General features: G+C 38.3%; 1 protein-coding gene across 2 annotated transcripts in view; it reads left to right on the top strand.

Annotated features, from left to right (window-relative positions):
* The window catches only part of SLC7A2 (solute carrier family 7 member 2), a 1,203,198-nt gene that overhangs the window by 868,195 nt on the left and 311,457 nt on the right, over positions 1-23,546 (top strand). For both annotated transcript variants that reach the window (XM_044062413.1, XM_044062412.1), the window contains one exon: positions 8,119-8,284. In XM_044062413.1, coding sequence (XP_043918348.1) covers positions 8,119-8,284 — 166 coding nt within the window. The remainder of the gene's footprint in view (positions 1-8,118; positions 8,285-23,546) is intronic.

Here is a 23,546-nt window from a genome sequence, read left to right on the forward strand (position 1 = left end):
ATTGGGCTTTACTTCTGACGACTAGAAGTGTGTTTTTCTTCATACTTCAATCTTGTGGATGGATTTTAATGATTATAGTATACGATGAATGCATGCGTTCAAGTCATTGCTAAAGCTGAAGTAACTTACCTCGGTATGACAAGAGGTTGACAATGATAATAAAGCATGAAAGATGTGACATATACTGGTAGTATGACTAATGTACGTCTTTCATCAGGGGATAGAATACTAGGACTGTGTAGATGTTTGTGCTGTAGATACAGAAAGTTTATCCAAAGGCAGAATAATCGGTGTTGTACTTCTGTACTAGGAGTCAGGAATAATATACTTGTGTAATTTATTTAGTCTGTTATCCTGGTTCCATAGTGCAGACATATGAATCCCTGACTGTACGCCAGGTGAATGAGGTTTGATTAGTGACCTCCACACTGGGAGTGCCTGGCAGAGAGGAGATAAAGGGGCATGGCCCAATTACCTCTCTCAGCAGCTGTGGAAGGTTGATTACCCTTAGTGAAAAAACTGAGTTAGTGTGATTTCCCCTAGTGGAAACCAGGGAAACCTCCACTTCAGCTCCGTGGGGGAGGGGTGAATAGAGAAGACAACCCTTGTGGAAGTGAGGGGACGTCATCCATCATTAGGCCATTACATGTCCCTCCTTGGTGCTTTGACAAGTTCATGTGGGGGATAGGAGTGCATAATAGAAAAAAAGTTGACACCACTCCTATTGCTGGTCCAAATGCTGTCTTTTCTCAGTCAACCCTCACCATGGCAATGTGAAACAAAGGGGCTAATTGACCAGATGGGGACTGATGAATTGTCAGACCACATGTGCAGAAATGAGAAAAAAGATGGATATTTGTTTGCCATTGATTAATAGGAAGTTTCAAAGGGGCAAAAATCCTTTTCAGCAGACGCCTAGGGAGCGAAGCCCCGATTATTTATTTATTATGATTATAATTATTTTTTTCATTTGTTGACTAAGGGAGACTGACTGGGTATAGACCCCCTTTTCATTGGTGTCCCTGGGAGAAAAAACTCTTCTAGTATAATATAAAAACAGGTCGCAGTGTAAATTAACACAGGTAAATTAAACATTACTGTCATCTTTGATGCAGTGTTGGAATATGATACATAGCATATTCAGCTAGCTTGTATTACATAAAGACATATACTGAATAAAAGTATACATTTACAATGGGACAATCACCATGGTATGGTACATTCACACTGGCACAGTAAATTTACACTGATACAATCACAGTATCATGTTGGAATATATTACATACAAGCATTTGTGGATGAACTGCATAATAATGAATATACATGACTAAACATATAGGTACTGTATTAGATATACATTTTCTCATGCATTTAACGTGTTAACAAAAAAAATGTACATAGCACTGAGGTATATATAATTTAATAGGCAATTACCATGTTATATACACTTTATAGTAAGTACAGTATGTTAAGCAAAGATGAATCTATTGAATATTTTGTATTATTTTACAGAGCATGTATATAGACACATTTCAGTGTAAATTCAAAACAAATTTGGTATGGGCACATTTTATTTAAATAGTTAACATTCACTAGAGACCTGTAATCTGGAGATTACTACAGTAAAGTGTGAAGGTTTTTTATAGTATTTGGATTGACTGCACAAACAGGAGACATAATAATAATAATGTTTGTAGAAGGGCAGGACAATTTTGTTGGTAGTTATGTTTTCCCTGAGATTTTCAAATGTAGATGGAATGAAATTTTGAATAAGAAAGCGGCTTGGTACTGAGATTATTGCAGATGCAGGGACATTTTGTTGAGAGGTGTGTTTTCAATGAAATTTTAAATTGTATATTTCTGATACATTTTGGAATCAAGCACCACAGTTTAGCAACATACTCAACAGTACAGTCACCTTAATGATTTTTTAGGTTATTATGTTTTAAGTTTGGGTTCAGTGAATGCAGTTTTGTGTGGTGTGTATATCACTTTAACAATTGGCTGGAGGTAGGGTGGCTGCCAGGGATGTTGCAGACAGTCTTTAAGGTGAGTGTAGGCTGAAGCGCGAGACAGTGAAGTGTTTGGTTAATGTGGTCACTTGTAAATTTTGAAATTTTATTATAAGATTGATTCTTCCAGTTTGGTTAGCTGACAGAACTGTAGGCTAGTTAAAATTGAAGAGGTGTACAGGACAATAGACACTAATAAGTTTGAACTATGGATGTTCTTTGTGTTTCACTGTTGCAGTCTTCACATTTGGGTTATCTGCTTGCAGTAGCCCTCAGTCGGCCTGATTATCAAAGTCTTGGGTCCTGCGTTGGTTGTTGTCTCATCTTCCATGACGTCAGGTAGTCAGGGGTATAAAGCATACAGCCGACACCATTACATCAGTCTTTCTTGCCGTGTGGTGACCGAAGCAGAAGCAGTTCACAAGTGCCGGTCGGCCGACTCCTGAAATTTTCGTTTTTGAGTTTCAGAACCAAAGTCTTCAACTAAAGCTAAGTACCCCATTGGGGAAACTTTTTCTTGCTCTAAACCAATGTCCGTAAAATTCAATAATTGTATTTCTTGTGGAAAGCAAATACCTCATAAAGATTTTCATTCATACTGTATTCCTTGCCTAGGCCCTGACCACGATGTACCTCGCTGTCGGTTTTGTGCCTTATTTAAACCACAAACTATTCGTCGTCGGTACATTTTCACTTCTAAATATTTTGGTACTCAGTTCAGTTATCCAGATATGTCTTCGGTAAGCCACCCAACTACCGACATTCCGAAAACACACAAAGATAAAGACAGAGACAGGCCGCCTAGATCCAAAGCTGCCGACGATGCTTCTCCTAAGCTAGTCGCCAGTTCGCCGGTACTCAGTGAGGCACTTTCATAGCCCCTGATACCTGCTACTTCAGATTCGCAGGCCTCTACTGAGACCCATTCAGAGTATGCCGAGAGATGCTTCAACTGTGGAACCTGCGGATGTCTCTACCTTTGATCGATCCAGATCCGCTGTGCAGGCAACGGCTTCTTAGGGTGTATTCAGGCCTACTGAATTGCATATTAAACCAATGCCATCTTCTTCTTCTAGGCCTAAAACTCGACCCATGCCTAGGAAACCGATGCCCAGACTGCATGGTCAGACCTCTATGCCTAAAAAACAAATGATAAAAATGGCTGAAGACCTTATTACTTTAATCAGGGGAAGCCAACCGTCACACTCTAAGAGACCTAGGACTAAATTTGCTTATGATACTTCTGACCAGGATTCTTCTGTTTCCTCTGACCAGGATTTACACTTATCTACCTATGAGGATTCTGATGCAGAGGACTCTATTCCCTCTGCTTCTCCCCCAGAGGATTTTACTTTTGGTGAAACCTTGCATACTCTTAGGAAGCATTTTCACTGGGAAAGCCAGGATTACTCTGATTCTAAAAAGAGGCTTAGAGATTTCATACTCCTGCTCCAACACAGGCCTTTAGCTATCCTGCCTGTGCTGGACATTGTTGATGATGCCTTTCCGGAATCTAGCTTGGCCCCTGATTTTTTACCTCCTGCTCCCAGAAAACCTGATAGATATTACAGGGTTCCTGATTCTCACAAGTTCCTTTTTAAAAATCCTACTGCGGATCCTGAGACCATTTCACAGGGACCCAAGGGCATTAAGGCTACTATTGCCAAAAATCCTACCCCCTCTGATAGAGATTCCAGGGCCCTGGATAGATGGGGTAAGAAGGTATACACTTCTGCAACTTTGGCCATTAGGGCCTTAAACTGTCAGTTTTATATATTAAAGTATCAGCAGCATATTATTGGATTGCTTAAACAGAAAATTATGCTGATTCCTGATTGTGCTGAAAATAAGGACTTACAGGATTTAATGCATTCTGCTGAACAGGTTGGAAAACATACTTTGCAATGTGGTTTTGATTCACTAGAGGCATCTTGCAGGGCTGCTGTCACTGGGCCTGTACTTAGAAGGCATGCTTGGCTTAAGGAGCAATCTTTGCCAGATCATGTTAAAACTAAATTGCTAGATGCTCCCTTAAATCAGGACGTCCTGTTTGGCGACAAAGCAGAAGTTCTTAAAAAGATGGAGGAAAAAGTTAAATCTATGAAAATTGTTAAAGATTTCTTACAAGTACAGCCTCCTAGATTTAGTAGGCATTGGCCCTCAAAAAATTGGTCCTTTCCTGCCTCTTCCAGGCCTTCTCAGTTCAAACCCAGAACTAGCAGAACACGCAGACTTCAGTCACAGGGTATACACAGGACTAAGCAGTGGGGGGCTCCCACTTCCAAATCAGGGAGTAGTAAGACTCCCCCCCCCCCTATGGTAAGCTGTCTCAATGACTTAACTTTAAAACTTCCAAGCACTTCTCAACTGATTGCTCCTTTAGGGGGAAAGATTGCACTGCAAGCAAAAAGCTGGAAACTCATTACCCAGGACAAATGGGTTTTAAACAGTTTCCCAAGGATACAGATTTCACTTCCACACGTTACCAACCCCAAACGGTTGGCCAGATCTACCCCCAAATCAGTGGGCAGAGGCTCAAAAGCAAGCACTCTCTTAAGATTAAAGGCTATTCAGATTGTACCAGAAGAGGAAAAGGGACAAGGTTTCTCCTCAAGACTTTTCCTGGTACCCAGAAAAGACAACTCATGGCATCCTATCCTGGACCTGTCTATCCTAAACACCTTTTTGGTGATTCCAAAATTCAAGATGCTAACTCTTCACCAGTTGCTTCCCATGATAGGCAAAGTTGCCTGGTTGGCAACATTGGATTTAAAGGAAGCCTACCTGCACATCCCAATCAGGGAATCTTGCAGAAAATATCTACGCTTCAAAGCAGGCTGCATACACTATCAGTTCTCTGCACTGCCCTTTGGCTTATGTACTGCGCCCAGGGTATTCACAAAGTGCCTAGTTCCAGTCATTGCATTTTGCAAGCAAAGAAATATTCAAATATACCCATACCCGGATGATTGTCTAATTCGGAACATACTTTTGAATCATCTGGCATTTGTACAAAAGGTGCTAACTTGTCTGGGGTACACCATAAACGAAAAGAAATCACATCTGGTACCCTGTCAACAACTTATATTCCTGGGAACAAGATTGAACACAATTTCCCAGATGACTTTCCTCACGACAGAGAAACAAATTCATTTGACAACTTACTTCAAACTAGTGGCCACAAAAACCCTGCTATCTGCAAGGCAAATACTACAAGCCTTGAGGTTCATCGCCTCCTGCATTCTACTAATTACATATGCAAGACTGCATATGAGGAAACTACAATGGTATCTAAAAAGCCTATGGTGTCAACATTCTCAGGATCTAGAAGCAATGATTCCTATCATACCTTGCCTATGCTTAGAATTCCTTTGTTGGGCAGAAGCCTGCCACCAAAACAAAGGACTACCATTCACTCTACCCACTGCCACCTAAACCCTAACAACAGATGCATCAGACTATGCATGGGGGGGCTCACCTGGCAGGGAAGTGCATTTAGGGCAAATGGAACCCAAGTCAAATGCACCTGCATGTCAATCAAAAAGAAATGTTAGCTGTACAGAATGCTCTGACAGCCTTCAAGGACCACATTCTTTCAGGACAATTAATGGTAAAGACGGACAACACCACTGTTATGTGGTACATAAACAAGCAGGGGATATCCATTCTTACCCCCTCTGCAGACTAGCCATGGCTCTGTGGAACACAGCCTTGAGCTACCAAGTTCATCTACAGGCTCAATTCCTGCCAGGAAAAGTAAATACACTGGCAGACGGACTAAGCAGAAATCTCATGGACCCACACGAGTGGAAATTGGAATGAAAGATTTTCAACATGTTGATCAACAAATGGGGGATCCCAGATATAGACCTATTTGCCTCCCCCGATAACTACCAATTGGACAAATTCTGCACAAGGACTCCCCACAAACAAGCTTGGAAAGTGGATGCTCTGCCCTTCAGCTGGAAAAATCTATCAGTTTATGCCTTTTCTCCTCTGCCTCTCCTCTCCAAAGTACTACTAAAGACCAAACAGGACAAACCAAGGGTGATACTGATTGCACCAGACTGGCCATGCCAACAATGGTACCCCCTCTGCAGTGTGTCACAGCTGGCCCCATGGCACCTACCTCAGACCCCTACCCTGCTGTCTCAGCAGGAGAGCCAGATTCTGCACCCCCAGCTTCAAACCCTGAACCTGGCAGCCTGGTTAATTACCTAATCACTCCATTACCATCCCTCAGTAAACAAGTGTTGGATGTCATTTTGGAGGCAAGGAGGCCTAGTGCTAGAAAATCTTATGCTGAAAAATAGAAAAGATTCTGTGCCTGGAACCAGACTCAAGGGATGGCCACAGCAGCGCCCAATTTACCTCAGTTTCTTCAATACTTAACTGAGATGCTTCACAAGGGCCTTTCCTTTTCCTCCATCAAAATTCATGTCTCAGCCATTTCAGCTCATTACAACACAGAACCACCCCTCTTTTCTCACCCACTGTTCAAGCAATTCCTCAGCGGGACCAAAAAATTAAGACCACCCAGGAGAACCCCAACTCCAGCCTGGGACCTTAATTTTGTATTGGAAAAACTCACTCTTCCTCCTTTTGAGCCAGCTGCAACTGCAGAGTTAAAATTCCTTTCTTGGGAAACAGCTTTCCTTTTAGCAATCACTTCAGCAAGAAGGGTATCTGAATTACAGGCCCTTATGGCAGTGGAGCCTTTCATCATCTTTCATGCGGACAGGGTGTTCCTCAGGACCAATCTCTCTTTCGTGCCCAATGTGCTATCCGGTGTGGCTCTTAATCAGTCCATTCATTCGCTAACCTTCTTTTTTAATACACAGAACAAAGGGGAATGGATACTGCACTCCTTAGATGTGCACAGACAACTTAGATTTTACTTGGACAGGACTAAACCTCAAAGGAAATCTGAACAACTGCTGGTGGAATTTGCTGCAGGGGCAGAGGGGAAGGATATTTCAAAGCAAACCATTTCTAAAAGGATAGGCCATTGCATTCATTTCTGCTATAAGCACCATGGAAAACCTATCCCACAGGGGATTAGACCCCATTCAACCAGGGCTGCATATACCTCTGCACCCTTTCTCAGAGGTGTCCCTAGCAGAGACATCCTAGAAACTGCTACCTGGAGTTCTGTACATACATTCACCAAGCATTACCATTTGCCAATTTTCTCTAAATCCAGAGCTGGCTTTGCCACTGCAGTCTTGCAGGGCCTTATAGCTGGGCCTAATGCTATCTAAATTCCTCCTCCCATCCTTAGCTTTGGGAATCTACTCAAATGTGATGATTGCAACAGTGAAACACAAAAAACATAGTACAGTTGTGTACACTTACCATAAATGTAGATGTTCGAGTGTATTCACTGTTGCAGTCCTGGTTACCCTCCCTCCAGCCTCCTGACTTCTTTTGTCTATATCTCTATTCTCCTTTACTATACTTAAAAGCTTTTTGGTGTATTTGCTTTTTTGTTGGAGGTATAACCTTGTATATATATATATATATATATATATATATATATATATATATATATATATAAATGCTTCCCATTAAGTGGGGCACCTGACATCTGGGGCAAGAAAAACTGATGTAATGGCGTTGGCTGCATGCTTTATACCCCTGACTACCTGACGTCATGAAAGATGAGACAGCAACTGACGCCGGACCCAAGACTTAGATAATCAGGCCGACTGAGGGCTGCTGCAAGCAGATAACCCAAATGTGATGACTGCAACAGTGAATACACTCGAACATCTACATTTATGTTAAGTGTACACAACTGTACTTTCTACATGCATATTCTCTGACTTTTAACAAACTGTTTCAGTTTAAGTTACTTGGTAATTACTGATAGTGGTTTATTACAGAGTGCATTTGTTGATTGTCCTTTGATCAGTTTTCAGTCTGATGAAGTCTAAAGATGAAAGTGCTCACTCCTGGTATGTTTTTAAAAAGTTTTTAGCTATCTTTTGGCAACAGTTTCTTTCTTTTATATTCAGTGAATTTTTACACAGTCTGAGTCAAACTTTAAAAGGTTTTAAATTTGTATACTAGTTGAAAAACATATTTTATTATTTTGTATTTTTAGGTCTGTTGTCTTTTGGAGTAAAGGAATCAGCATGGGTGAACAAAATCTTCACAGCTATTAATATCCTGGTACTCACCTTTGTCATTATTACTGGATTTGTAAAAGGAGATATTGGGAACTGGGAAATCAGCGAAGGCTACCTCATCAACATTACTGCCATTGCAAAGTAAGGCAAACGTTAAATATTCATAGCTGTGTGTGTCTGTGTCTGTGTGTGTGTGTGTGTGTGTGTGTGTGTGTGTGTGTGTGTGTGTGTGTGTGTGTGTGTGTGTGTGTGTGTGTATAAGTGCGTGTATGTGTCTGCACATATGTTTGTGAGTATATGCATGTGAATTTGTAGCTCCATGTATAATTTCCACCAATTTGGGTTATAAAGCTCCACTGCTGAGTATGCCATCGTTCGGATGAGATGTTATGCCAAGGCCCCAAGTGCTTGAGTTGGTGGTAGCTCAGCTGGATGTAAAATATACCACAGCACTTACTGAAAAAAAGTAGGGATCCTTTATTACACTGTATACAACATTCATATAAGATGTATACAATAGTTACAAGATCTTCTTTATTCCCATACTAAACATCTTTAGCTCATCTTACACAAAAAGTAAATTAAATCATTCATCTCTTGTTAACACAATCGTAATCTTATTTTACACATTACATCAGCCAAACTACAAATCTAATGAAATAAAACCTCTTTCATAGGTTCATAGGTTCATAGATTAGTACTAAACTAACTGCCCTTGCGAGCCATTTTAAGCCTAGCCAATTATCTCTTGTGAGACTCAAACCCTGCACCTTGTGTTTGCAAGGCAAACACCTTAACCATTAGGCTACCCTTTCAGTTTTCAAACATTCCAAAATGACTCCAAATAATATATAATTCAAATGTTCTACACTTTTTAATTTATGTTTCCATAATACTCATAAAGAATCATATTTATATCTGAATCCTCCACTCTTTTTATATCACCTAATTTTTACTCTGCAAAAAAAATAAATTTTTATTCTCTTCACCCTGTAGTTTCTAATTCATTACAAAATATAAACAAGCTCTGAGACATTATTTTATAGACCAGATTCCTTTTACTGGTTACTTATTATACTTAACCTCCACAAAAAAAATTTTGGCAATCTAGAAAATTTTCAAATCTCTTTTTCCTAGCCCTAATCACATCAATAATGTCCTCATTCAACAACGCCATAGATTAACAGTGTAATGCCTCATCACAATATTGTTATACCACACCCTTTAAGACACCTTTATACCCTTCACTTCCAGATCCCATAACCTTATTCTATATTGATATTCCCTTATGTCTGTAACTCATTCAATAATTTTCCTCTTATTTTAGTTTTACAGTTCCACCAATCCCCATATTTTATAACAAATACGTGTACAACAACTCCTTTTTCTGTATTATCTATCTCTAGTAAAACTTTTTATATACTCAGAGCTGCAGCATATATAATAGGAGTAATTAAGCCTAATCCACCCTCATATTATTTCAGATATGACACCCTCTTTTCACTAGATTCAACCTAGATTCCCAAAATCAACAAACCACAGCTTGTAAAAGTTTTCTTTCCTTTTTATTTGAACTCATAAATAACCAATTATCCCTAAAATAATTTCATTAATTAGAAAAAAAACTTTTTATATGACAACTTGAGAGAGTTCCGTACTTTTCCAACCTATTTAATCTTTTGTAATTTATTATTCCTCTGTTACTCAACGAGCCCCTTTTTCCCCAAACCTAATCCCTGACAAATTAAATTCTTTCATAGTGAAATGAACACCCTCTAGTTTGCCTTCAACCCCTAACAGACAACTCTTATCTTCACTCAACTCTAACCTCAAATCCTTCAAAAAAATCACAGACACTCTTTAAGAATCTTCCCATTCACCATTCATTCTTAGTTATAATAGCAATGTTGTCTACAAATTCAAAATATCTACAATTTCTTTTACATAATACCCTCCTTCAGTCAACAAGCTTTGCATCTTATATCCCACTGCAGTCATAACCATTGCAAAAATAAATCCTCTCATAGGACATCCTTGCCTCACCCCCACCTTCAGTGACAACAGAAGAATTGAAATATCCATTCCTCAAAACCCTTGCCTCTAGCATTTTTATAGACATCAACACACTCAGTCTATTACCTTTTATCCCATATTCTTTCAAAGGCACCACAGTCATGCTCCAAACAATCAGAAACCATTTTAACATCCCCCAACACTAAACATGCATTGCTTTTCATACTTAAAATGTCACCCACTACTTCTCTCACCAAAATCAATAAATCTTGACTACATCTTCCCTTAACACCAAACATTTCCTCCCCAAACCTTCCCTAACACTTTATTAAATCTCACCTGTAATACTTTCATAACAAAAGTATAATCAGCATTATTCAGTGTAATAAACCTTGATTTTTAAATCACCTTTATCCTCCTTTTTTTCCATATAAACTTAATAATCCCATCACGTATCCCCTCCTTAGCTTCACCAATCTTAACCATTCAATAAATGCATATAATATTATTATATTCTTTTGCTGTACTTCCAAATTGTTATACACATCATGTGCTATGACATCTATATCAGAAACTGAATCCTTATTTACTTAATCTAATTCTAAATCAAACTCAACCAATGTCATTTTTTGATCAACCCATCTACTACCCTTTCATCAAATTTTTAGCCCCCACTTCAACCTTTTGCTACACTCACCTCTTTGATAATGTGTTAACATATTCCTCAACATTATACAGTAAAAGTTATAATATTAAAAAACGTGCATATTGATTGGCCAGACCAATCAGCGTGGACACTGTAAATCAAGCATTCCCCTTGATAAAAATCCAGCTACAAAAATAGATCTCTCTGTGATCAAAAAGTATCTTTGCTAAAGTACAAAACTGTTTAGTGGAATAACTTACAAAACAATACAAAAAAACCTATGCATATTAATACAGGGATCATCCCCATTTAAAAAAAAAAAAAAAAAAAAAAAACAGCAGAAACTGGGATGTACTGCGTAAAACAGCAGTGCATACATGCTCACTAAAGAATGTTTATGCAATGACATTCTTTAGAAAAGGTAAGCATTTATCTTCTTGAATAATGTCATTGTATAACATGAATAACCCACTCCTGGATGTGGGTATCATAGGACTTATCCGTGGTTAGCTTTGTTTGATTGCAAGGCTTCACCCTCATGATCAAATCACACCAACCATGAGTAAATCCAGTGATGCCCACATCCCATCTTGGATTATTGCTAAAGTATACAATATCTCTTAATGGTTGTACACAATGCCACTACCCTTATCTTCAACTTCTCTTGTAATCCATATGTCATTTTTACCATCTTAGCCAAAAAAGATGAACTTTCTTCTTTATTGGTTTTTAAATAGTACCTTTGTCTGTACAACAATTTCTGAATTTACTTCTAACTTACATAACATCTCCTTATATACTTTATAATATGCATCTTTATCACTATGTCTGCTCTCTAACACTAATTCTAAATATACTTTCTTGTACTTATCCTTAAACACTACCCACCACTCTGTCCATGACAAATAAATTTCCTCAGCTTAATAGTGTTCTATCTGTAGTAAATCTATTTCCCTTTTAAACACCTTCTTACGAGTAAACCTTGAGAATAATCTGTAAATATGTTTACCCTCAACAGTACACTCCTTATTACTTCCATATCTGTGGTCCAAAAAAAAGAAACAGTAGGCCCAAACTCATTACTTACCTCACACCCCGTCTCAGACAGTAAAAAGTAGTCAGTCTTAGTTTTCTTATCTCCTCTTTCAAAGGTGCACAAATTATTACCCCATAAATTTAATCTACCTTATATCTTGACTTCTTTTACGTTCCTTACATCCATCCCACTTTTTTATTATTATTTCTTAAACAACAGATCAAATCCCCATTAATACCATCATTATATCAACTAAAACATAAGGTTATAAACTATCAAACAAACCTTTCCTTTCTTTTATCATAGTAAAGAAGTAAACAAGTAAACCCCCTATAAATGTATATACATCCATATCATACCTTACATCGACAACCACAGCTGTCCCTGGCAAAACTTTCACAAAATCCAAAATTTCAACATCTTCACTAAAAAAAAAAAAAAAAAAAAAAAACTATCCTTACCTAAATTCCACACAATGTTCATAGTCCAAAGCCACTCAACTTACAACCTATCAATTTCAGATGTAAACCATGTATCCTGAAAACATAAAACCCCAGCATCACATTTATTATACCACTGGAAAATACCAAACCTCCTAACCCTAGTAATCCGATTCTTTATATTTACAAAAACAATATTCACATTACTCCTTGCCTTTCCTTTAATTTTTTGGGGAAATATTTTTACATTTTCTCTTCCTTACTTTTACCCTGGCCCTTCTAGAACTGTATAGAGAATGCAGCTTAGGGAGCTGTCAGTAGGAGGAGCCAGGAGGCAGTCCAGACTGCAGGAAACTGCTGTATGGCACTTTAAGACCTGTGAATAAGGCTGAGCATGATGCAGCAAAGTGCTCATTTTCATTCCACTGTGTCATTTACACTCAGTTATTCATTTGCTTATTTATTTATTTATACATGCTTTAATGAAGGGGTTAGCCCTAGTGGGTGAAGGCTATTTAGGGAAGAGGTTTCCACTTGTTTTAGGCATTTAATCACATATCACATGCACAGCATGGGTGCATGGTAACAGCCTCACATGAATATACACACTTAAATGCAATGCAGCATCATTAAGGACAGAAAAGAAAATATTAATTTATACACACATGAGTGCCTAGTTCAACTGCATCTCTAGCAGCCTTATAAAAATTGTAGAAATGTTAAGGGATCAACACAATAAGAACATATCCCAGCATAGCCATTTAATGGTAGGTCCTGACTTTCTAGTCTGAAAGGCTTCACAGCATCAGGCTTTGAATTGCCAGTGACTTGGATACATGAAGACATGTAGTGGGTACTCATACTGTATACAATTGCTTAATTCTGCAGGGTGTTCTTTGCCTGACGTTCTTCTGACATGTTGGGTTACATAAGTGAGTGTGAGCTTGAAGTGAGGCATTTCCAAGGTAAGCACTACACTTGCACAACATCTACATTAGGAAACAATGTACATTTATATCAAGAAACATTTTTTAATCTTTGTGGCATATGCCCACATATCAGTGGTTGCAGCATTTCTCCTTGTCTTCTGATTTCCATTCTGGGAAGGGAGGAGCTCACTTGGGATACACTGGTTCATAGATTGATAGGGAGTTGCTCACTTGGGACACACTGGCACTGTTGAATTCCCTGACAGAGATCAGGGAAACTACAAAGAGCCCATTGCATGACCCATCCAAGGTATGTTACAGGGCAGTCTGATGTGGGGGCACAAGTAGGAAAACTATTCCTCGGCAATAGTTATGATGCTGCCTCGGGTGACTCAGACTACTCATCAGTCCCGAATATAGGTCAGAGTTAGGCTAAGGTAGGCTACGCCATATTCAAAAGACTTTGTGAACAAGAAGAGGCTCTGAAGTCAGTTGTTGGTCAACTGCAGGAGCCAAAAAAGTTGTCCGAAAACATACCACAAAGTATATATTTGCTTTTTTCATTTTGTTACACTTAATCACATTGTCTTACTTTAACATTTTATTTTCATTATGAGCATGTCTGCTTAATTCATCCTAAAACCTGCCACTTTTGAACATGACCACCAAAAAATGTGTTCCCAGGTCCCCAGTACCCTTTCTTCACATCTCCAACAGTGTACATCTCCATTAGGAAGTATATTCTTTGATCTTTGTCATGTATATAAAAATTTATGGAGACACTTCCATGCAAATAACTAAATGTGGCATCACTGCAGGATATCTGGACATTACACACGTGTTCTGCATTGTTTTCATCTCTTTCTCCTCCAAAAGCTGCTCCCATTCTCTTCACAGCATACTGTCTTGTTTACAGTTTAATTCCCTTAGTGCCTTATATAATCTACTCGCTAGTCTTTTGTATATGGGTCTTCCCATGTAGAGTTTATCTTTAATAATAAGAAGACTTTATAAATGCCCTAAAATGCTGCAATTGGAAACCAGTAACACAACTACCACAAGATGAGGCAGTCCACTGTTTTAACTCATCCTTCCTACAAATATTAAACCATCATGCTCCCAACAGAACCATCAGGATAAAAGAAAAATATGCCCATTGGCTTACTAAGGTAACTAAATCCATTCTCAAAGACAGGGATAAATAATGGATACAGTATCATACAACCAGAACCCAAGCAACAAAACAAAAGTACTCAGAACTCCATAAAAAAGCCAAAAAGTTGATTAAGCTAGACAAGAAAAATTACTACCAAAACATCCAGGAGAAATATACTCAAAACCCTCTAAAATTCTGGGCCACTATAAACTCTATACGTCAACCAGACAGATCCACCACCCCAACACCAGTAACAGTAAACAAGCATGAGAATATCCCCACTCAGTTCAATAAATATTTCACTGAAACAGTTAAGGCCCTAGCAGAATCTCAGTGCAACAGTACTTGCAATATCCTACCAACCCCACAAATCTGCACACACTGGACAATACACCCCACTGTACCTTACACCCAGTATCAACCAAATCCATTTTAAAACTCCCCCATGAACGTAAACGTGTCAGCCTAGCTGCAGATAACGTTGTTGTTGTTGGTCTTTCAGCTTTTCCCGGTTAGGGGTCGCCACAGCGGAAATCCGATCTGCTAATAATTGGCAGTTGTTTTTTATGGTGTTGAGTTGCCAGCCCGATGCCCAACCTTCAACGAAGGCATGCCCATTCAATACATATCTTTCGAACGCCCACTCGACCATGGGGAGGACAACGTACCGGCAGAATTCCTACAGCTAGATGCGGAGGTTATAGCCTATCCTGTCACTATTCTAATTAATAGTTCAATATCAGAATGTAATGTACCCACTATATAGAAGATCTCCCATATAATACCACTGCACAAAGGAGGCAACTCCCTAGAGCTCAATAACTACCGACCAATTGTTATTCTATCACCCTTATCAAAAATACTAGAACCCAACTAATGCACTACCTGCTGCAAAACAATCTCCTAACTACATATCAGTATGGTTTCAGACCTTTCCAAGCACCACCACAGCTCTGATGTCCTTTTCCAACACAGTCAACCCACCACAGAAATAATGGCCTACTAGTTTCTGCCACTTTTTTTAGATCTGTCCATAGCCTTCGATATGGTCAACCATAATAGACTCCTTAAAACACTATCCTCCCTAAACATCACCACCCCCTCTATCACATAGTTTAAAAACTACCTGTCATAATGCCAACAAGCAGTAAAATGGCATAGCCAACTATCCCTTTTCCTCCCAGTATTGCTGGGAGTTCCTTAAGGCTCCATACTGGGCCCACTACTCTTCTCTCTTTTCACCAATCAGCTCTCATCCTCCATTCCCAATGCGTCAGTAGTACAATACGCTGATAACACCACCCTCATATGTTCGACCCAGACACTATCAGACCTTCACAACATAACCCAACACTGCTTCTCATTAGCTGAGACCTAGTTCAATAATGCCCAGCTTATCCTAAATCCAAATAAAACAAAACTTCTCCTGTTCAGTCCCTGTAGATCCCCTCCCCCAAGTGACAACTTTACAATCATATCAAACAACAAAACCGTTATCCCTCCTACCTCCCCAAACCAATTATCCAACGCACGCTATTACTCGGAACTCACCTTTGATCCAACACCAGTATTCAAGGAACAGATTGATTCTTTCCTTAGTTTAGCTGTTGCAGAAGGTATCATCACTCAAAACACACAGCATCAACTCACCATTGCCAACCCTTGTCCACAATACATTTATTTCCTACCTAAAATACACAAGGACCTTCAACACCCACCCGGCAGACCCATTGTCTCAGGTAGAAATTCATTAACAGAACCATTATCTCTATTCCTTACCAAATTTCTTAAGCCCCTTTTACAATGTGTCCATTCTAGAATTCAAGATACCATGGAATGTTTACAGATTATCTCTGATACACAGCTTGAGCCCGACTGGTTACTTTGCACATTGGATGTAAAATCATTATATACCAACATACCACACTGGGCTGGCCTAGAGGCGTTGGAATACTGGCTCAACAAAACTGAAATATACAAGCCAGGTTTCAATACCCTGTTGTTGTGTTTAACAGAACATGTTTTGACAAAAAATGTGTTTTTTTACAAAGACAAATGCTATTTACAAACTAAGGGGACAGCTATGGGTGCATCTTTTGCACCCATATATGCCAATTTGTTCATGGCATACTTTGAAGAACAGGTTATTTACGACAACTCTCATAGCATTTACATGATTGAAATGGACATTTGGCGCAGATATTTGGATGGCTGCTGGTTGGTATGGAGAGTGAATAAAGAATACTTTTCGGAATTTGTTTCTTATTTGAACGAAAATAAATGGGGGATTGAATTTTCTGTCAGTTATGATAGAGATAAAATTATCTTCTTAGATGTATTGGTTTGCCGTGCATCTGATCATACGCTGACTACAAAAATTCATTGTAAATTCCCCCAAAATACTTCTCCATGCAACCAGCTTTCATCCTCCTCACATCTGCAAAAACATTCCCAAATCACAGTTCATGCACATTAAACGCATTTGTTCTGATCAGCACACTTATAGATACTTCAGAGATGATTTAGTACATCGATTCCATGACCGTGGGTATAAAATGGGTCAACTATTACATACCAAACACACAGTTGACCAGATGGAACGCACTGAATTGCTTCATTACAAAACTAGACACAAATCACCTTCAGTAACACCTAGATTTATCACCACATATGGTCGGAATACCAACATATTGATGCAAATTGTTCAACATAATTGGAACATATTAACATGTGAACCTAGACTTCAGGGCATTCTTGGAGACAGATGTTCGTTTTCCTTTCGGAAAGGCAAAAATCTATCTGCCTTTTTTAATCACTTTAAACATCTTGAGAAGAAAGATACCAAAAGTATCCAGACCACATTATCAGGGGATCCATTAATTGGTTGCTTCCCTTGTGGACACTGTATCTGTTGTAACATCATACTCAAAACCACCAGTTTCAGCAGTCAAAACACCCCTCAAGTATTCAGTATAACATTTTTTGCTAACTGTTCCTCAGATTGGGTCATTTATTTGGCCAAATGCACATGTCCTGCATTCTATATTGGCCAAACCTCCAGACCCTTGAAGCTTCGAATCTCTGAACACTTTAATGATATCAGACACAAGAGAGACACCAATGCTTTATATAAACATTCTTTGGTACATCCAAAGGCTACTTTTAGTTTTACCATTATTGATAAAATTAGAAGATCCAGGCATAACAAATCAGGTTGGCATACTTTATTAAATTCAATGGAGAAAAAATGGATCATTAAACTTGGTGGACTCTTTAAGCCAGGTCTGAATGAGCATATGTAATTAAGCACATGACTCACTTGAGTATTTAAATACAGGTTATTTTTTGTTGTTTTTTTAAACACTGAAGAAGGCTTTGTTAAATATTTGCCGAAACCGGTCTGTTTTTCAAGAACCTCAATCAATAAATTTATTTTCAAGGTGCCTTGTATGCTGGCCCTGTTTTCTTTTTGTTTCAATACTTTGCTCTTTGGGACCCTGCAGCTGCCTCACTCGCAGAGGTTGTACTATCTGGTGGAGAATTATGTCAAGGCAAAGCATACCTTACTTCTGGTAAAGACCAGGTGCCTTGTAAGCTATTCACAGCTAAATGGGAATTGACAGATGCCCAGTGAATGATGTATGGTTGTGCGCATTCCATATATTTACATCATCCCATGCTGCACCTCAGGTTTGGAACTTTGACCAGCCAGCTGTAGCATGATGCTTCTTGTGGTAGCCTGTCCCTTACCAAACAGTCATTGCTCCTCATATTCATGTGAGTTTGAATACTTTGAGAAGCAGAGAGGCCCACCCAGTGAAGGGTTATGTCCATGATCTTTTGGTGAGGGTAATCAGAGCAAGGTAAAGAGTGGCAGAGATAATAGGGGCATGTCAGTAGAGGTCATGTAGGTAATAGGTCAGGAATAAAAACTGTGTCTGTTAATAAATTAAGATTCATTGAAGTTATTATCAGACCACACCTGATTCCGTGGACCTGGATGGAGGTATACTGAAGCTCGTGTGCAGTAGTCTTTCTGCATACTGATCCCAAAGACCATAACAACCCATTGGTTTAACAGTGGTTTGAACAGCGACATGCATGAGAGATGTTTAAGTTTAGCAACCTACCCCATTTCTACCTTTAGGAATGGAAGTTGTCAATAATAATTCATTTCATGTCTCTCACATAAGGTCCTTATATAATAAGAGAAGACATCTTTCTACCATTAGGGATGGAAGCTGATATTAACAGTTCATATATCTCTTGTACATCCTGATGACTTCAGAAGTTATCTGCCAGCATTTTTGGTGAAACAGAGATTGTGCAGTACTCTTTTTTAAATAAAATTTATACTTAGCTGTGATTTTTTTCTGAATTGAACCACTTCTCTGTCCTACACTCATTATATCCCCTTCTTAATTCTATCCTAATTAGTACATACAGCCAAGGGCGCCCGCAGGCAGGTGCAAGGGGGTGCACTTGCACCCCCCTGGAATCGGCTGACTAGATCATTTTAAAAAACTTTTTTTTTTTTTTTTTTTTTGTATGTGCGTTCTTCTTTAAGAAGATAGTGCATTCTTCTTTAACAGTCCAGTCGCGGGCGTGCTGACATCATCGCTGTCGCTCATGCAATGATTTAGAGGTTTGAGATGATTCGAGCGGGAATAGAAGATGGGACACTTTCAGGTAAAGGAGTTTGCAGACGGATTATTCGAGCGGGAACGGAAGATGGGACCTGAAACGGAATAGTAAGTGGGAACGGAAGATGGGACACTTTCAGGTAGGTAGGTGTGTGAAACGGAAGAGTAAGCGGGAACGGAAGATGGGACACTTTCAGGTAGGTGTGTGTGTGCAGGTGAAGATCAACCAGGGATGTCCTTAGAGAGTCCTATTCTTTTTGGTTTATATATAAAATAGAAAGCTGATTAGAAAAGAACAGTCTTTCATAACATAAAAATATTGTTTAAACACTGATCTTCTGAAAATAGTTTAGTCGCAGTGTTTTTTTACATTAAAAGGGCAGAGAACATCTTTACTGTACAAGGATAGAAGACACAAGGAGTGCACTAGCTAGACACACGATGCAGATGGGAAATAAACACAAGTTTAAATTCAGTGTGATGCAAGTTATATATCCTGGTAATAGAATGGGAGATATAAGGAATGCTACTGAAAAAGCTGAACCAAGATGAATAATTCGGCTGCAAGGCAATAAGAGTTTCTTTTTAAATGATGCTGTCAGCCTGAAACCTTTTCTAAAAGACAGGAAATTAGTGCACTGAATATATTTTGTTTTACATGAGTTTTAGATAGGCATGCTAGTTATATATTTTTATATATAGTTATATATTTAAACATTTCAGAGAAATATTTATAGTTATAAGTTATATATGTATTGTGTCTTAAAATCATTGACTTGACAGAGAAACTAGCACTTTTTGTGCTTTTCGTATTAAGAATGCATTTCTTAGTCAGATCTTTGAGTGATGGGTGTGGACGTTTTAATGTTAGGGATGTTGTTATGACAACTGGCATTTTAATTGTTTAATAAGTTGAATGATTTACATCTTAAATAGGCATGAATTATTGGTGGTTGCATAACAGTCTGAGGAAGTATAGTGGATCCATGTGAAAGCGCTTACTGATTTGTATTGTGTTTTTATTTTCCACATTAAAGTTTTTATTTCGTTCCATGCTGTGTTGCTGTATTCATTTGTTTTTTTACGTTAGAAATGTGAAGTCATTTTTTACTAACTTAGCTCTTAAGATCTGAGAATATAAATCTTAATATAAAAATATCTTCTTGTACAACGTGTCTAAACACACCAAATAAGGGTATTGTAAGCAAAAAAAATGAAATCAAGTCAAACAACTTGTTAAATATAATCTTATAACAGGGAGTGAGATATATCATCATCCTTGTTCTATGTAAATAAGGATGAGCAGTGAAACTGGATGAGGTGGGTTGAGAAGAAAGAACATTTTAGGAATGCATTACAGGCAGTACAAAGACAGAAGACAATATTGAGAGAGATTAACTATATGGTGGAAATTAGATAAATCAATAGGGTTTAAAGGATGGAGGGATACAATATGCGTTGTTGGTCTACAATATGTCAGCCAAAAAGTGTAAGAGGAAGAAGAGTGGAGTGTATGATATGGAATTTCGATGTGCAAGTCTACAACATATTAGTATTAATGGGGAGAGATCTGTATGCAAATTATCTCATGTTCAAAACAGGAATACTGTATTGTTGAGGTGGGTGTCAGTATGCAGCTTGTTGATAAAAATGTTGAATAAGAGGTGGAGTAATATTGATCTTTGGACAGTGACTGCTAGGAAGGAGGTGAGATTTTGTTTCCATTTGACTGCTAGCTGCTTGTCAGTCAGATAGCTATGGAGCCATATGAAATAGGGCTGGGTGAGGCTGAGGGAAGGAAGGTCAGTACGAAATTGTTGAATGGATACTATGTCAAACACTTTTGATAATGCTAATAATAGAATGTTGGTTTATGACATTGGCGAAGATGAGGAGAGCAGTGGTAGCACTGGTGAGGTCTAAAGCCATGCTTGGTTTAGGAGAGAAGGTGGTTAGTCAGCTATATGGCTAAGCCAGCTATAAAAATAAGGTACATAAGGAAAGCTGCTGGTGGAATGCAGAAGTCCAGGAAGTCATCAAAAGAAAGGAGTGCAGGAATAAGTAGGAGACAGAAAAGTCAGACCAGGCTAGTAGGAAATACTGGTTGGCTAACAAAGAGGCTAAGAGCAGGGTTGCAATAGCAAAGCACAAAGCATCAGAGGCACTCTATCAGCTTCTGGAAAGTGTTTCAGTAGATGGTGTAAAGAAACTATATCATGTTGCCTGGCAAAGATAGAAAGATAAAAAAGATAATCAGACACCTTTCATAAGAGATAACAACTGGCTCACCAATCATCAAAGTTTATTTTGAAGGATGTGAGGATGTCATTATATTTTATGTGTAAGCATAAATTGTTCCAGATATAGAGCAGAAAGTTGGGTAAAAAAAAAATATATAGATATGTTTCTTGAATGTATTGTATGTGTGTGTGTGTGTGTGTGTATATATATATATATATATATATATATATATATATATATATATATATATATATATGGCATTGTTTAATTTCGAGAAATAATTAGGAAAATTTTATTGAAGAACAGATAAGAGTATAGATTTTAGTATTAAAGAATCCCTGGCAGGTATAATTTGCTGTAGTAAACCTTCTAGTGTTTCTAATAGATTTGGAGTTTAATAAATGGTTGAAGAACTCTGAATAAAGACACCAAAGAAGATATATGGAAGGATTGTAGAAGCAGGTTAATTCATCCTTCATAAGAAGGAGCAAGATAGCATCAGATTTGTTAAGAATAGCTTTATATTCAGATAAAACTAAGCTATGCCCAGAGAGCACAAAGAACCCTTTCTCTGGTACTATTATTACTACTACTAAGCCTTTAGTTTGTGTCTTTCAACTTTTCCCGGTTAGGGGTCGCCACAGTGGAACTCCGTCCGCTAATGATTGACAGTAGAGTTTTACATGCTGGCTTGCCGGACTAAGCCTTTAGTACCAAGTGTAAAATGTTTTAGTACTACATGAAGTCTTACTAAACTTCCTTCCTATCTTCTTGAATGCCTATCTGTGAAACAAGAGCAGGGCCTTAACTCTTTCAAGCAGTGTCTTAAGTAGGCAAAAGCAAAATGGCAGTACAGTAAACTCTCAGTTAACTGGCACCCATGGAGTTTGTTAGATGCTGGATAACTGTAGTTTCTGGTTGCTTGAGCGTTACTATTAAAAATAGGCCTGAATAATACTGTACCCTATACTATTTGTTTGCTTTGACTTGTTCTCAGGTTGGGGAGAGAGGAAATGTATTCCTATCTTCCTTTTTAAAACTCTAAAACTCTAAAAACGTAAGCTATGTTTCTGTAGTGGGAAAACAAAGTGCAACACATGAAAATTGTACTGTATTTCTTTGACATTTTTGCGGTTGCTTGAGAGTGATGGTTGCTTGATTTCCGGTTAACTGAGTTTACTGTAGATGTAAGTGGCTGCCAGCAAAGGATGAAAGTTTTCATAGCAGTTTGATCTTTTCCGTTAGGATAGTATGATGCTCCTTGTTTAATATTATTCCTTTTATTCTACCAGTTTCTACAGATAGCTGACAAATTAAACAAAACTAGCCATCTTCCTCATTTGAATGCAGGAACCTGACAAATGATGTATGTGTTACCTACTTAATTAAAAACTGTAACTTTTGTCCGCAGGTCCTGGCATCCATCATTTCATGCAGTCAGGTGCTCCAGTGTCCGATAACTTATTTTTCATCATGCACATGCTGAGATTTCCTCAGGTGCAGACAATGTGTCGTGACTAAATGATCTGCAGATAACAGAAAAATGAAGGCATACTGTTAGGAAAGCAGACATTGAGCTCATCACCAGTGTCTGGAAGAGTAAAATCAGTATGCACAGTTTTAATGAGAAAAAACTAGTTAAAAGTTGTATTATTATTATTATGTTTATTATTTTAGTTCATAAGTTATTCGTGCATTTAACCCTTTCATGCAAGTGAAATGCTAATTCAGGAGCATTTAATTTTTTTAGTCTTACTAGTGGAGGGCATTTACAGAATGACACATGAGAGTAACATCGGCAGTGCTATTTTCAAAGAAATTTCTTGCGTTTATGAAGTAGCATAGGTCACTAACAGGCTGGATGTAGAGAGAGAGAGAGAGAGAGACAGAGAGAGAGAGGGTGATACTTCGTTCTGTGGTGGGGATTATTATTATTATTTCCATAATTATGGTACCTGCCTTAGTAGTTGCAATAGTGTTTTTGCTGTAAGGGATAAGATAAGGGAAGAAAGTGATACAGATATGAAAGTTTTTAAGAGTCATTTTAAATGTAAAGAAGCACCAGCATCCTGGAAGAAAGCAGTGATGACTGTAATACCTCAAGATGATAAAAAAACATCAGATCTAGTTTCATACAGACACATTTTGATTCTAAACCATGATTATAGTGTTTAAATCTATAATGGCTGCAAGAATGGCAAAAGTAATGAAAAAATGATAGATATGGACCACTGTGGTTTTGTGGAGGACAGGCAAAGATTTGACAACATTAATAGAACAACCATGATCCAGAGGGAAG

The sequence above is a fragment of the Protopterus annectens genome, chromosome 2.part1, assembly GCF_019279795.1.
Source record: "Protopterus annectens isolate FY-2018-M chromosome 2.part1, PAN1.0, whole genome shotgun sequence".
Lineage (NCBI taxonomy): Eukaryota > Metazoa > Chordata > Ceratodontiformes > Protopteridae > Protopterus > Protopterus annectens.